Source organism: Lathyrus oleraceus, chromosome 4, assembly GCF_024323335.1.
Source record: "Lathyrus oleraceus cultivar Zhongwan6 chromosome 4, CAAS_Psat_ZW6_1.0, whole genome shotgun sequence".
NCBI classification, from domain to species: Eukaryota; Viridiplantae; Streptophyta; class Magnoliopsida; order Fabales; family Fabaceae; genus Lathyrus; species Lathyrus oleraceus.
In genome coordinates, this window is record NC_066582.1 from 479712245 (window position 1) to 479725974 (window position 13730).

Genomic DNA, 13730 nt, shown 5'->3' on the forward strand with positions numbered 1-13730 from the left:
GATTCCAAAGAAATCAGTCACGTTTCTTATTGAGACAACACTAAAGATAAAATCTTAGGAGAAGGTGTTATGGGAAATCCATCCACTATTACCATAGAAGATGTTTTATTAGTTAAATTGTTTAAACACAACTTATTCAACTTATTAATCGTTAGTCAATCATGGGACAATAGGGATATTCAATTGTTTTTTATGCTTTGAGTTGCTTAATTGAACATAAGGCACTTTGGCTTGATAAATAGAATAACATCCAAAAATCTAGGAGTTGGTCTACTTAATACAAATTTTTCTAAAGATAAGCTTTGTGATTTCAATGTTTCAATCAATGAAAACACGTTTTGGAAAATTTTCCTCAATCCTTAGAAAGTATCTATGTCATTTTCACTTCTTTGTAATAATATAACTAACTAACTTTCTATATTATAAATAATACTTCAACTTTGCAAAAAGTAAATTGTTATCAGTAATCTTTCACTTCCAAATACAAGAAATTGAGAGTGAACTCTGAAAATAAAATGGAAAAGAAACATAACATAGATGAATTCAAAGGCCAAACAAGATTACCCAATTTTGCAATTCCAAAAAAATATGAACTTCACTTAACACCTAATTTTTCATCATGCAAATTTTCAGGCACAGTGAAAATCAACCTCTCCATCAATGAAAAAACCAAGTTTCTTGTCTTAAACTCCTTGGAACTTGCTATTCAAACTACTAGCTTCACCAACTCTTATGGCAAGGTGACTTTTTTCTTAAGCACTTTTTGAATTTTGATTATTTTGGTTAAGTTCTTTCAGGGATTTAATTGATTGGTTTAACAGTATACTCCATGTGATGTTGTTCAAGATGATGAGGATGATATACTTGTACTTGTGTTTGATGAATCACTTTGTGTTGGAGAAGGTTTCTTGGTGATTGAGTTTTCTGGTGTCCTCAATGAACATCTTAGAGGATTCTATAGATGGTGCATACTTTTTTCCCTTTTCCTTTTTTTCTGTTATATTTATACTTTTTAACATGATTCTAAATTACGATTATGATTACGCTGTAAACCCTAAACCCTAAATCCTTATATTGCGGCCTCAATTACTTTATGATTATTTCAACAGTACTTATGTGGATGGAGAAGTGAAGAAAAATATGGCAGCAACACAGTTTGAGGCAGTAGATGCAAGAAGGTGTTTTCCATGCTATGACGAACCTGCTTTAAAGGTATTATGCATGTAGAATTCTATTATTGGTTTTCATTAATCTATAATCATTAACTTACCAGATTAATAATAGCTTTGACAAGAATTTGATTATTGTGAACCACAGGCAACTTTCAAGGTAACACTTTCTGTGCCATTGGAGTTAACAGCATTATCTAATATGCGAGTTGAAAATGAAAAGCTAGATGGTGAATTAAAGACTGTTTATTTTGAGGAGTCTCCTCTCATGTCAACTTATTTGGTGGCTGTTGTCGTCGGCTTATTTGATCATATTGAGGATACAACTACTACAGGTACATGTATCAGTCTCTTTTCAGCTTATTTTTATAAATTCTCATAAATAACTTGTGAAAATAACTTATAACTTATTAATGAACAATTTGACTTTGTTTTTATCTTTTGTTATCGTGAAAGTTTATACATAAACACTAACATGATTTATGTGTATGTTATAAGCGCTTAATTAAGTTGTTTATCAAAAGCGGATCTGAATACTTTTTTTTTCTTGAAGGGGTCGTGGTTGGTGTATATTGTCCTGTTGGAAAGAGCGATCAGGGGAAGCTTGCATTGGATATAGCGGTGAAGTCACTAGAAATATATACCAAGTAAATCCCTTCCTTTCAAATTTGAGAAGACATCGGTATCATGTCCAGTGTCCATGTCTGGTGTCGATGCTTCATAAATATTCTTCCGTTGTGGTTAGCTTATTTTTTCTTTTGACATCATATAGGTACTTCTCAGTGCCTTATCCACTTCCCAAGCTGGATCTAGTTGCAGTTCCTGAGTTTTCTGCAGGAGCCATGGAAAATTACGGTTTAATCGTATATAGAGAAAGTGATCTACTTTACCATGACTTGCACTCTCCGCCGTCTAAGAAGCAAAGAGTAGGTTTCGTAGTTGATCTTATTTTTGAATTTTTTTTGTGTTTTTGGGAACAAAAGGATTATGTAGTTTGGTTCATTTGTTTCCCTTAGATAACAATTGTGGCAGCACATGAAGTAGCTCACCAATGGTTTGGAAATTTGGTAACTATGGAATGGTGGACTCATTTATGGCTAAATGAAGGTTTTGCGACGTGGGTAATAATCGACTCTCGTAATCTTGTGGATTTGAGTTATGACCATTGATTTATAAATAATCTTCATACTTGATAACATATTTTCAGATAAGTTTTATGGTCACCAACATCTTATATCCAGAATGGAATATTTGGAGTCAGTTTCTTCTAGAAACTTCTAATGGTTTACAAATGGATGCACTGGAAAAATCACATCCAATTGAGGCAAGAACTTTACAAATGATTTTATTTTTTTATTTTTTATTTGATGTAGTCATTATTAGTCCTAATTATGAGTTCAACGAGCATAGAAATGTCGTGTGGGACAAAAGGATAAAAGTTCTGTTGATACTGATTTCCAGTACTAATACGAAGTATGAAAACATGGTCAATGAATTCTTTAGTCTACGGATTCTTAATGTAAGAAAAGTTACCACGGGGATATCTGGCATGTAGCCTCCAAACATTCATAGCGACGTTGCTTTTTTATCATTTAACAAATTAAACAACTACTCTCGTATTTGACATATTTTCAGGTAGAAATACATCATGCACGCTCCGTTATTGAAATTTTTGATGCTATCAGCTATGAGAAAGGATCTGCTGTAATTAGAATGTTGCAAGGTTACCTTGGAGAAGTTACATTTCAGGTAACAACTAAATTATCGAAGTGGCGCTAATTATATTTTCTTCCTTTCTGACTGCATTACTTTATTTTCAAATAAGAAATCATTAAGCACATATATAACAAGATATCAAGCCAAAAATGCAAGAACGGAAGATCTATGGAATGTTCTTTCAGAAGTATCCGGTGAACCGGTGAACTTAATGATGAACGCTTGGACAAAGAGCACCGGATATCCAGTCATTCATGTTCAATTAACAGATAACATTTTGGAATTCAAACAGGTATATTATGTAGTTGCAATCAAAACTAACATGCATCATAGACGGGGCGGGGCTTTTTCAACTTTCACCTTTGAATGTAACTGTCATTGGCATTTAAATTTGCAGTCGCGATTCCTTTTATCCGGTGTTCAAGTCGATGGACAGTGGATTGTTCCGATTACCTTGTGTGTTGGTTCATATGAAAGACAGAAAAAATTTCTTTTGGAGAGTCGCGATGGAAGGGTGGATATATCCGAACTGGTTCATTATATTGGTGATGATGTAAATTCAAATGAAAAGAAGCATGAAGAGGATAGTAAAGAAAATCTATGGATCAAAGTCAATGTTGATCAAAGTGGTTTTTATAGGGTGAATTATGAAGACAAGCTCGCAATTCGATTGAGGAAAGCTTTACAAAACAACTACTTGCTTCCTACTGATAAATTCGGTGTGTGCAAAGTCATGATATATAAATAGAATCTATAAATCTACGATACAATTTTTTTCTAGGCGGTTTTATTTAAGAGAGGTGATTTTTAATTTTACAGGCATTTTGGACGATGGAAACGCTCTATGTCAGGCTTGCGAACAGTCACTGTCATCTTTGCTTATGTTAGTGGATGCTTATCGAAAAGAGTTAGATTATGTTATTGTATCGAGACTGATTGAAGTAAGTATATACATCTTCTCTATTATACTTTTTCTAATAACACTAACATCTATCTATATTGACACAATATCGTAATTCTTTTTTATGACAGGTTTGTTATGATGTTCTGAATATCGCCATTGATGCCATTCCAGGTTCGGTGAATGAATTGAAGCAATATTTTATCAACCTTCTCATGTATTCTGCAGAGTAAGGCTTTTGCATTCTTCACTCAAATAATTCACCATAAAGTCGGTTGCTTCTCTTGCAAGAAAATGACATAGTTACTGTCCGTGCAGACGGTTAGGTTGGGATTCGATATCTGGAGAAGACCATTCTAATTCACTTTTGAGGGGAGAAGTTATTAAGGCCTTGGCTACCTTTGATCACGATAAAACTCAACAAGAAGCACTACGCCGTTTTCAGATTTTGTTGAACGACAGAAACACTTCTCTGCTTTCGGCCAACACCAGAAAGGTAACATTCTTTCCCTCAAGATTACTTTTCATCATTGCGATGTTTCAATTTACTTTTGACATGTAAATTTGCAAAATATTTTTCAGGCTGCTTATGTAGCTGTGATGAGAAGTACTGCTGGTGAAAGTAGGACAGCATTTAAGTCCCTATGGAGTTTCTATAAGAGCAATGATGTTTTGCAAGAAAGGGACGATATATTGCGTACGACACATGCATTTAAGTCTTTCTTACATAAACAACTTTATCACGCACTAATAGCAATAAAGACTTATCAATCTTATCTATGTAGTACTAAGTTACTTGATTAAACATGTTGATTTATGAACTCCTGCAGGTTGTATTGCATCAAGTACAGACCCAAATGTTGTTCTAGAGGCTCTGAATCTTTTGTTGTCTGATGAGGTATTATAGATTTTTATGCGCTCTCAGGTTATAAGTAGACGAAATGAAATTCCTTCTTATTTGGCCTTCTTTAATAGAAATGATTTTTTAGATTCCAGATCAAGATATCATTTATGTACTAGGAGGAATAAGCTTAGAAGGCAGTGGAATTGCAGTAAGATGGTTGAAGGTATGTATGTGCTTCCATGTTAACAACTTCAAATATTTACGAAGATGTTCTGAGATTCATCTGAATTAAGTGGATATCTATTTTGATCTTATAGAGTTATTTTTGGTTTGATACCTAATGCAGGATAATTGGGAAAGAATCTTGGTCAAATATGGTGCTGGACTCTTACTCACCAACTTTATAAGCCAAATAGTTCCATTGGTAAGAAAATGCAGAGAAAGCTGAGTTAGTGAACACATTACTGAATTTCCGATTTGCGTCAAAACTGGAACATCTCATTCCTTGATTTCATGATGTGGCAGGTTAACAGCAATGAGGAAGCAGATGAGATAGAAGCATTTTTTGGCAGCCGTATGAACCCTTCCATCAGTCTGAACTTGAACTTAAGCATCGAGAAGATCCGTATCAAAGCAAGGTGGATTGAGAGTGTAAAGCAAGACCACTCTCTGCCAGACTTAATCAAACAACTGAGTCTGAGGAAATGATATCTTTGATATTAATTTCCTATTCTGTTCTAGTAATAAAAACTCCTAGAGCCTAAAATAGCTCTAAAATTTGTTTCACCCTAAAATTTGTCCTCTCTTTTTTGCTTTTTCATCTAACCTGTAACCTGAGACCCATCTAACCTCATTCATGTCTCGTTCATGTTCATCATTTATTCATGGTTAACATTGACTAACAAACATCATAGATTCTAGGTTCTTGGTTAACAAAGCAGGTTTGGATTGAAGATTCTGGTATTGCTCATCATGTGGGTTGCAACCCTAATTCTTGATCTTGAGGGACCTTGCTGCTTGGCCTCCGTGCATGAACTGAACTTCTAAACCCTAGTTGTGGGTCCATCAGAGAAATTGTTGGTGGAGCTTTGTGTTTGGTTTAAAACCCTAATCAGGGATAATTGTTGTTCAAATACCTTGCTTAGTAGACGCTTGGATTGGTGATTAATCAAAGTCCTAGTTGATAGGCACTCGAGTCCTTGGAGTTGGGATGTTGGAGTTCAGTCCACCTAGAACCCTAGCTTGTTGGTTCATAAGGGTTGTGAGCCTCATTACTTGGTCAGTGTGATATGCATCATGTCATTCATTAAGTTCACCAGAGGATTATGGATTCATAGTGTTAATCATTCGAATCACCCGCTTGATCCTTTACTCCATATGTCTTGTTGCATTGATTCATTAGTACCTTCGTACTTCCATCCATTTCCTTTGATCAGGGCTCAACTCAATTCAAAGTCTCGTGATCTTTTGGATCCATTGGGTCACTGCACATCGTCCTTAAAGTCATCATTGTGTCACCCACTGCAGGATATGTGGTTCAGGATATGTGTTCAAATTTGGATTTAATGTCGTTTAAATTTCCATGTGAAACTGTATCTGATCATTGCATTCAGTATAAGTGTCCATAATCATTTAATCATGGATCCCAGATGATTTTGAATTCAAGTTAATTTTGTTAATTAAAGTCAAAGTTGGAGATTCAAGATGATTTTGGATTCAGGTTAATCTTGTTAATTCAAGTCAAATTTGGAAATTCAAGATGATTTTGAACTCAAGTTAATTTTGTTAATTCAAGTCAAATTTGGAAATTTAAGGTGATTTTGGATTCAAATAGATTTTGTTAAGTCAAGATAAATTTGGGATTTCAAGTTGATGTTCGGAATCGTTTTTCTTAATGGGCCATTAAGGTGTTGTCCTAGAGTGAGCCCATTCTTTGTTTTTATACCCTATTCCTACCCAATTCACTGTTTCGACTAGGACAATCACAAATATGTTAAATACCGGTTATTCTTCACAACAATGAATCACAACTTCTAATACTTTCTTTATCTTATAATAAGTGTTTTATTTGAGTTCTGCGCGGTTCTTAAGGAAATAATTGTGTGTGTTGATTTTAATGATAAAGTTAATATTATTTACTAAAATATTCTAATTTATTAATTAGTGGAATAGTTGGAAAAAAATAAAAGTTAATAAATAAAAATATAATAATAGGAAAAATAATAAATATTATTAATATTTTAAGAAATATTTATTTTAAAAAATAAAAAAATACAAATGAGACTTAATGAAAAGAAGTTATTACGTTGTACTTTCATAACTATCATGCATTTGTTGAAAGAAAAAAAGTATCCACTTTCTATGTGCCTTTTTTCCCAAGTTTATATTGTATATTCTTGCAAGTTTAGTTAACGCTTATTTGTCCTAGTGGCCTCCGATTGCCATTTATTATAAAATAGAAGAAAGAAGGAACAAAGAAAGTGACCAGGAAGAGTCTATGTACTTTCATGTGATTGCAAAAATTACTTTAAATGTTAAATGTGTTTGGCAACTATTAGTGATTAAAATTTCATAATATTTATAACGGAGTAAGATTTATAAAAGAGAAGATTCATTTATTTAATAGTTTAAGATTTTGAGTTGAAATGTAGCAAATAATATCAAAGTTGTGGTTAGGTTTTATAGAAGAGTGAGAGTTGAATCCAACATTGAATTCTATTATAGAATGTGGGGTGAGACATTTATGAAAAAAATATTAAATTTAAGTGTGAGTCATTAAAAATTCATAAATAAGTGGAATGTTACTCATTTAAGGTTTTATTGCAAAATAACATAAAATGAATTTAATAAGAAATCAGATAGTAAAATTCAATTATAGAAGCAAAAGTTTGAAACATAGAATTAAATATGTTTCGAGAGAAACCGAATATAAAATATGATAACTCACAATCAATTAAATATCACATTAGGAATGTTCATGCCTCAAATTGATTAGATAAGTCACGTTACTAGTAGTTCATCTCGAGGGTAAAGTCAAGTCAAGCCCAAAGCCAAAATGCACATGCTTTACCTTACCTTCTTCCTTTTTCCATCTTTACCTTAGCTGTCATCATTTCACACAACCTTTTGCCAACACCCTTTCCTTCCTTCTTTTTCACATCCCAACTGGCACACCATTCCTAAATCATATTCATCATCATACATTACATACCATATCATATATATACTAATATATATTTATTTTTTTATCATATCATCATCACAAAGCATAATCCATACTCACAAAGCAAAAAAAAACAAAGTGCATTTTTCACTTTCCTCCAACCAAAACACAAACAAAAACAGACACAAAAACATCATAGTACATTATTACATTCCATTCCGATGGAACAAGAACAAGACACATCACCAATGTCACCATTCTGGCTTCCCAAAACCAACAACCACCGCCGTCTCCGCCGATCTTACTCCATCTTCCTAACATCAACATCCTTCCTCGTACTTCTCTTCATAACAGCACTTGTTTTCGCACTCGTCGTTGTCCCCACGTTACGTTCTTTCAGTTCTAACATCTTCAAACCCCAAGCGGTTAAACACTCTTGGGATTATTTAAACCTCATACTCGTTCTCTTCGCTGTCGTTTGTGGCTTCCTTACTAAAAACGACACCAACGAAACTCAAACGCAAACGCAAACGCATACTCCGCGTTTTGAAAGAAGCTTCTCGAACCCTGATACGCCGCCGTCGTGGTATCAGAATTCTAATCGGTCGTTTAACCGACTGAGAAGCGTTGGATCTTATCCGGATCTTCGGCAACCACCGTCGTTGGAGGTTGCTAATGAAGAACGGTACCGGTTTTATGATGATACTCATTTTCAGTTTCGTCATCGGTACTCGAGACTTGAAGCTGACGATGAAGTTTATCGGGAAACGGTTACTTCCGGTGAAGTTTGTTTATCTCCGATGCGGCAACCGGAGATGAAACCAGTGCTGGATTGTGAAATTGAAGATGATCGAGGAAGCGTTGAGCGTTTATATGAGGTGGAAACGATTGAGAAACCGGAAATCAATCATTCCGTTACTGAGAGTTCACTGCCGCCGCCGCTGCAACCGCTACCGGTTAGGAGGAAGAAGAAAACTAGAAGTGCATCTACCGAAAAAGCAGCAACGGTCTCTTATGAGGAATTGTCCTCGCCGCCACTGCAACCACTACCGGTTACGAGGAAGAAGAAAACTAGAAGTGCGTCTACAGAAAACGCAGCAACGGTCACTTATGAGGAATTTTTCTCGCCGCCGCTGCAACCGCTACCGGTGGTGAGGAGGAAGCAAACTAGAAGTGCATCTACAGAAAACGCGGCACCGGTTACGTATGAGGAATTTTCCTCGCCGGTGTTGGAACCGGAACTAAATCCGCATCCGGTGCCTCCGGTGACGAGAACGAAACCTGTTCGAAGAAATGTCAATCGATCATATCAATCGGAAATGATCGATAAATTTGAACGTACTGATTTTGTGGCACAAAGTTCTCAACAGCCGCCGGCAGTGTCTGCCCCGTTAACGGAAGAGAGGAAGATTGGTATTCCGGTTAAGAAGAAAAGAGGGAATGCAACTAAAGAGTTTTTGACCTCATTGAGAGGAAAGAAGAAGAAACAAAGACAAAAGAGTCTTGAAAATTTTGATAGCATTCAAAATTCTCAACCTTCTCCCCATGTTTCACTACCACCGGCACCACCACCACCACCTCCTCCACCGTCAGTTTTTCACAACATGTTCTATTCCAACAAAAGCAAACACAAAAAACACTACCTTGTTCCTGTGGCAACACATAAACTTCAGCTACCAAATAAAAGAGAACATTCTAATTATAGATTGGAGAAGAATGTAGTGGTTACTGGTAATGAGTCACCCTTGATTCCAATCCCTCCACCGCCACCACCTCCACCGTTTAAGTTACGGGCGTGGAAGTTTAGAGTTCAGGGTGACTATGTTAGGGTTGATAGCCTTAGAAGTTCAAGGAGTGGTTCACCGGATTCAGATGAAAATCTCGAGTCACCAGTTAGTCGAGATGAAACAAGCCAATGTAGTAATAGTCCCAATGATCAAGATGGTAAAAAGAATGTCACTGAAATTGGAAATGCAAGTGAAGGTTCATTGTTTTGTCCTAGCCCAGATGTTGATACGAAAGCACACAACTTTATTCAGAATTTCAGAGCTGGGTTGAGGATGGCTAAGATGAATTCCATGAAGGAGAAGCAGGGAATTGGAAGGTCTAATCTTGGTCCTTTACAAAACTAGACCAAGTTGAAGTTGCAGAATTGATATTTGCTTTATTGTAGTTTATTTGTTTGATTGATTGTTTTTAAGAACAGTTTTTTTTCTATATGGTTTGTTGATACATATTATATATAGATTTCAAGTTCATACACGGAGGAATTGGTTTTGTACAAGAGCATTATAAGATACAGTTCTTGTAGTAATATAGTGTTATTTTTCTTTTCTTGGGTGAGGTGGTTTTTACTTTGTATGGTTGTGTATATAAAGTTACCAGTTTTGAGTGTGGTGACTGTAAGGTTGTTGACAGTGTTTTTTTCCTAGCTATGGTTCAAACATTGTTTAAGTAATTAAAATTCAAAGGTACTTGACATCCTCTCTTTGTTACTCACACTATACTATTCGTAATTTCATGCCATGCAACTAGAAAGAATGCTGCATTATAAAGACAGCCAAGAATCTGTTGCTAAAGACTTGCATTACACAACAATAAGTTCATACAAATGCGGATGGTACAAAGTTATGCAGCACGGACACTTAAGATTGAAGGCAATGTTTCATTACTAGAGCAGAATAGGAAATTGATATCAAAGTTATCATTTCCTCTGACTCGATACTGTTCAATTGTTTGATACGGATATTCTCAATGCTTAAGTTCAAGTTCAGAGTGTGATGGAAGTGTTCATAAGGTTGGCAAAAAAATGCTTCTATGTCATTTGATTCCTCATTGCTGTTATCTGCCACATAATGAATTCAAGGAATGAGATTTTGAAAACATATGGATGTGTATGTGTCTGAGACAATGCTGACACATGTAAATTACATTAAAAAAAAATTAAAACGATATTAGTGCAGATATATAAAAAAAAATTATAGGTAGACTAAAATCTCAGAATAACAGTTGAAAATTGTTGTGACTGATCAACTTATTTAATACATGTTGTGAATAGATTGAAGCAAATTGGAAATTCAGTAATGTATCCGGTAACTCTGCTTTCTGTACATTTTCTTACCAATGGAACTATTGAGCTTATAAAGTTGGTATGTAAGAGTCCAATATCATATTTGGCCATGATTCTTTCACAATTATCTTGTACTAGGTATCAAATCTGTTCAGGACGGTCCGCATGGCCCAACAAAGGAAGGACACAATTGCCATTTTAGAACCATCCAACCACCCATCATATATATACATCACCACACGTGGAACCGAAGGTATGATTTCACCATAATTCACGCTACTATTTTTTGATTTTATTACTGTCTTGATCATCAGATTACTAATTTTACAGGTCTACCTACATGTTGCTGTATCAGACACCCGCTCCATCGTGTAGAGAGTCAAAATCAACGGTTCATCAACCATTCTAATTCTAGAATGGAAAAGTGGCGCAATCTGTGGAAAATTCGAATTTGAATTCATGTGAATTTCCACAATCACATATTTTTTGATCCAAAGTCTCGATATCTATAACAATCACGTTAAGATGGATGAAGTAACTACATATCTCGTTTCCAAAAGCATCTTAGAATAATCCAATCCATATTCGTCTTAGATCTCGTCGTAGATACAAGCGACGAAGAACTACCTCAAAATTCTCTCGAAATAACACAATTCGAGAGGCGAGGATAAGACCAACTGGTCTTAGGGTATCAAGACCATGAGAAAGTGGATGAAATTCCTAACGTTACTCTTCCACTAATCATAATTGCTATCATAGAACATCACGTTGTATCAAGAATCCTCGTTGACGATAGGGCTCATGTGATTTGATGTACCTCAAAATTTTCATGAAATTTGGCTTAAGCGAGCTATATTTGAAGCTTTGCAAGGACAATAGTCTCATAAGGTTTAATGATTCTTCTACATGTCCATGTGGAAGCATAAATCTAGCGGCTTCCTTTGGGTAGGGAAAATTAAGAGGATAATGGATGTCTAATTCTTTGTAGTCCCTTGTGAAAGCGCTAACAAGAACACTCTTGGAAGGTCATTCCTATCAACACTTGATGCATTGGCTTCCCCATAAACTTGAATATGGGCGTTCGCGGTTTGGTTTGGATCGGTTTTGAGTTAAAAACTCATCCAATCTAAATATAAATTTACTTGCGGTTTGATTCTGTTTTAGATAATTTATTAGAAAAATTTGATCTGACCCGATCCAATTTCATGTGATTTAATTTGGATTGGTTTTTGAATATCCAAAATATAAATTATATTTTTTTAAGATTCTAAAAATGATAATAAATAATAGATTTGGTATAATATATAACATATAATATATTAAAAATTAATATTACGAAATGAAAATGATAGATTATGATTGAAACAAATGAAATAATAAAAATAAGTAGATTAAACTAAAATAATAAATAGTATTAAAAGAATAAGTATCATCAAATAACAAATTATAACAACATATCATCTTAAAAATAAGAATAAAAATATATACATGCGGACCAATTCGGTTTGGATCGGTTTTGAGAAGTCAATCCGAAATTCGATCTGAACTGAGTGGTTTTTACAAAATGAAATTCAAACACATCCAATAATATTTGATTTTCTGTGGGTTTTGATTTTTTTGGATCTGTTTGCGGATTTTCATTTGGATCGGTTTGGATACACCTCTACACTTGAAGGTGAAGTATCATAATGGATCCTGCAAGCCAGACGTAATTACAGTCGACCTACGCCGAGCACATCGTATATATGAGACAATAATGAAAAATCCTCTAGTGCCGCTATCACTTCTTAGAAAAAGAGAAAGAAGATCGATGGAGCGATCAATGTAATCGATAGCAAAGTGGTGAAATTTATTGATAGAAAAGTTGTAATCAACTGATTGGTTATTTGGTTTTAATGATGACAACATCTGATATCCAACGATATCTCATGAAGTCCTTATCTCTTAAAGATAACTCAAGCGGTCAAAAATACTCAAGATGGTTTTATCAAGCTATCCATTTCAAGATGCTCTTGAAGATTAAGTCATCTCTTTGAAATCAACACCTGATATCAAACAATGTTTAAGTGAAGACTTATGTTTCAAGGTTCTCTGGTGGTTTGCTCATTCAACTCTATGATGATGGTAATAAACTTGAATATATGTCAAGCCTTATCAAGCTAGAAGATGTAATGTTCTTGTGCAATGTTAAAGTCAAAGATAATGATGCAAAGACTTGAAACTTCAGAGTTGTGAAAGATATGAAGCGTGAAAGCTCGTCTAGTCATGTTTATCTGAGTGATCAGTGACGTAGAAAGACACAATGGTACTTCTGAAATTACTATGACAAAATCACACACACTAAAAACTATTGTGAAACCTCTTTTTATTTGTAAAGACCACATGAAAATATTTTTAGAGCCTAGTCAATCAATAAGGTAATTGTCTGAACAATTGGGAATAATTTTACAACTAAATAGTTGATTAGCCCTAATGTTCCAATCTATTATTTTCAATTTTTATAATCTACAATCAATTGGGATAACATCTTAATGATTGATAAAAGCTAAATATCAAAACTTTCTATTATGGCTTAAACAATTGATTATTCATGTGTGATAGTCTATTGGCCTAACCGATTATGGCGGTTAATTCGCCGATGAATCGTTTCAAAATTTAAACTACATTTTGAACTATAAATAGAGAGCTTCTCTACCATTTCAAACAACTCAGAAAATGATATTTGATCTTACTTTCTCATTCTCTCTTTGTTTTATCCAAATCTCTCATTTACTCACTTATATTTTGTCATTATTGCTTCGAGAGTGTTTTTGTGGTTAGTGAAGATCAATGTTCTTGGTGAAGTCTTGGTTGTAAATTACCAAGAA

The 13730-nt window shown here is 34.6% G+C and overlaps 2 protein-coding genes across 4 annotated transcripts; both read left to right on the plus strand.

Moving 5' to 3' along the window:
• The first annotated feature begins 426 nt into the window (after positions 1-426).
• On the plus strand, positions 427-6669 carry LOC127076326 (aminopeptidase M1). 3 transcript variants are annotated; one of them, XM_051017946.1, is made up of 19 exons: positions 430-740; positions 822-964; positions 1110-1212; positions 1318-1504; positions 1723-1816; positions 1942-2095; positions 2186-2290; positions 2377-2493; positions 2805-2918; positions 2995-3177; positions 3283-3604; positions 3705-3826; positions 3918-4015; positions 4105-4282; positions 4369-4483; positions 4617-4684; positions 4776-4853; positions 4977-5054; positions 5156-6669. In XM_051017946.1, exons 1-19 carry the CDS (start codon positions 516-518, stop codon positions 5336-5338), a joined length of 2667 nt encoding a protein of 888 aa, XP_050873903.1. In that variant the 5' UTR covers positions 430-515; the 3' UTR covers positions 5339-6669. The 3 variants fall into 3 exon arrangements, with proteins under 3 accessions (XP_050873904.1, XP_050873905.1, XP_050873903.1); XM_051017947.1 differs by lacking the exon at positions 5156-6669 and having other exon boundaries at positions 427-740; positions 4783-4853; positions 4977-5060; XM_051017948.1 differs by lacking the exons at positions 4977-5054; positions 5156-6669 and having other exon boundaries at positions 427-740; positions 4762-4853.
• A 1345-nt stretch (positions 6670-8014) lies between these two features.
• On the plus strand, positions 8015-9925 carry LOC127138067 (uncharacterized). Its single transcript, XM_051064473.1, has one exon. It carries the CDS (start codon positions 8015-8017, stop codon positions 9923-9925), a length of 1911 nt encoding a protein of 636 aa, XP_050920430.1.
• Positions 9926-13730: the final 3805 nt, after the last annotated feature.

Excerpts from the sequence above, each read along its gene's own strand:
- LOC127076326 (XM_051017946.1), top strand. The coding sequence starts at position 516 with ATGGAAAAGAAACATAACATAGATGAATTCAAAGGCCAAACAAGATTA. Across the intron at positions 1,213-1,317 it reads ATGACGAACCTGCTTTAAAG|GCAACTTTCAAGGTAACACT; the intron begins GTATTATGCATG and ends TGTGAACCACAG. Across the intron at positions 3,605-3,704 it reads GCTTCCTACTGATAAATTCG|GCATTTTGGACGATGGAAAC; the intron begins GTGTGTGCAAAG and ends TTAATTTTACAG.
- LOC127138067 (XM_051064473.1), top strand. The coding sequence starts at position 8,015 with ATGGAACAAGAACAAGACACATCACCAATGTCACCATTCTGGCTTCCC.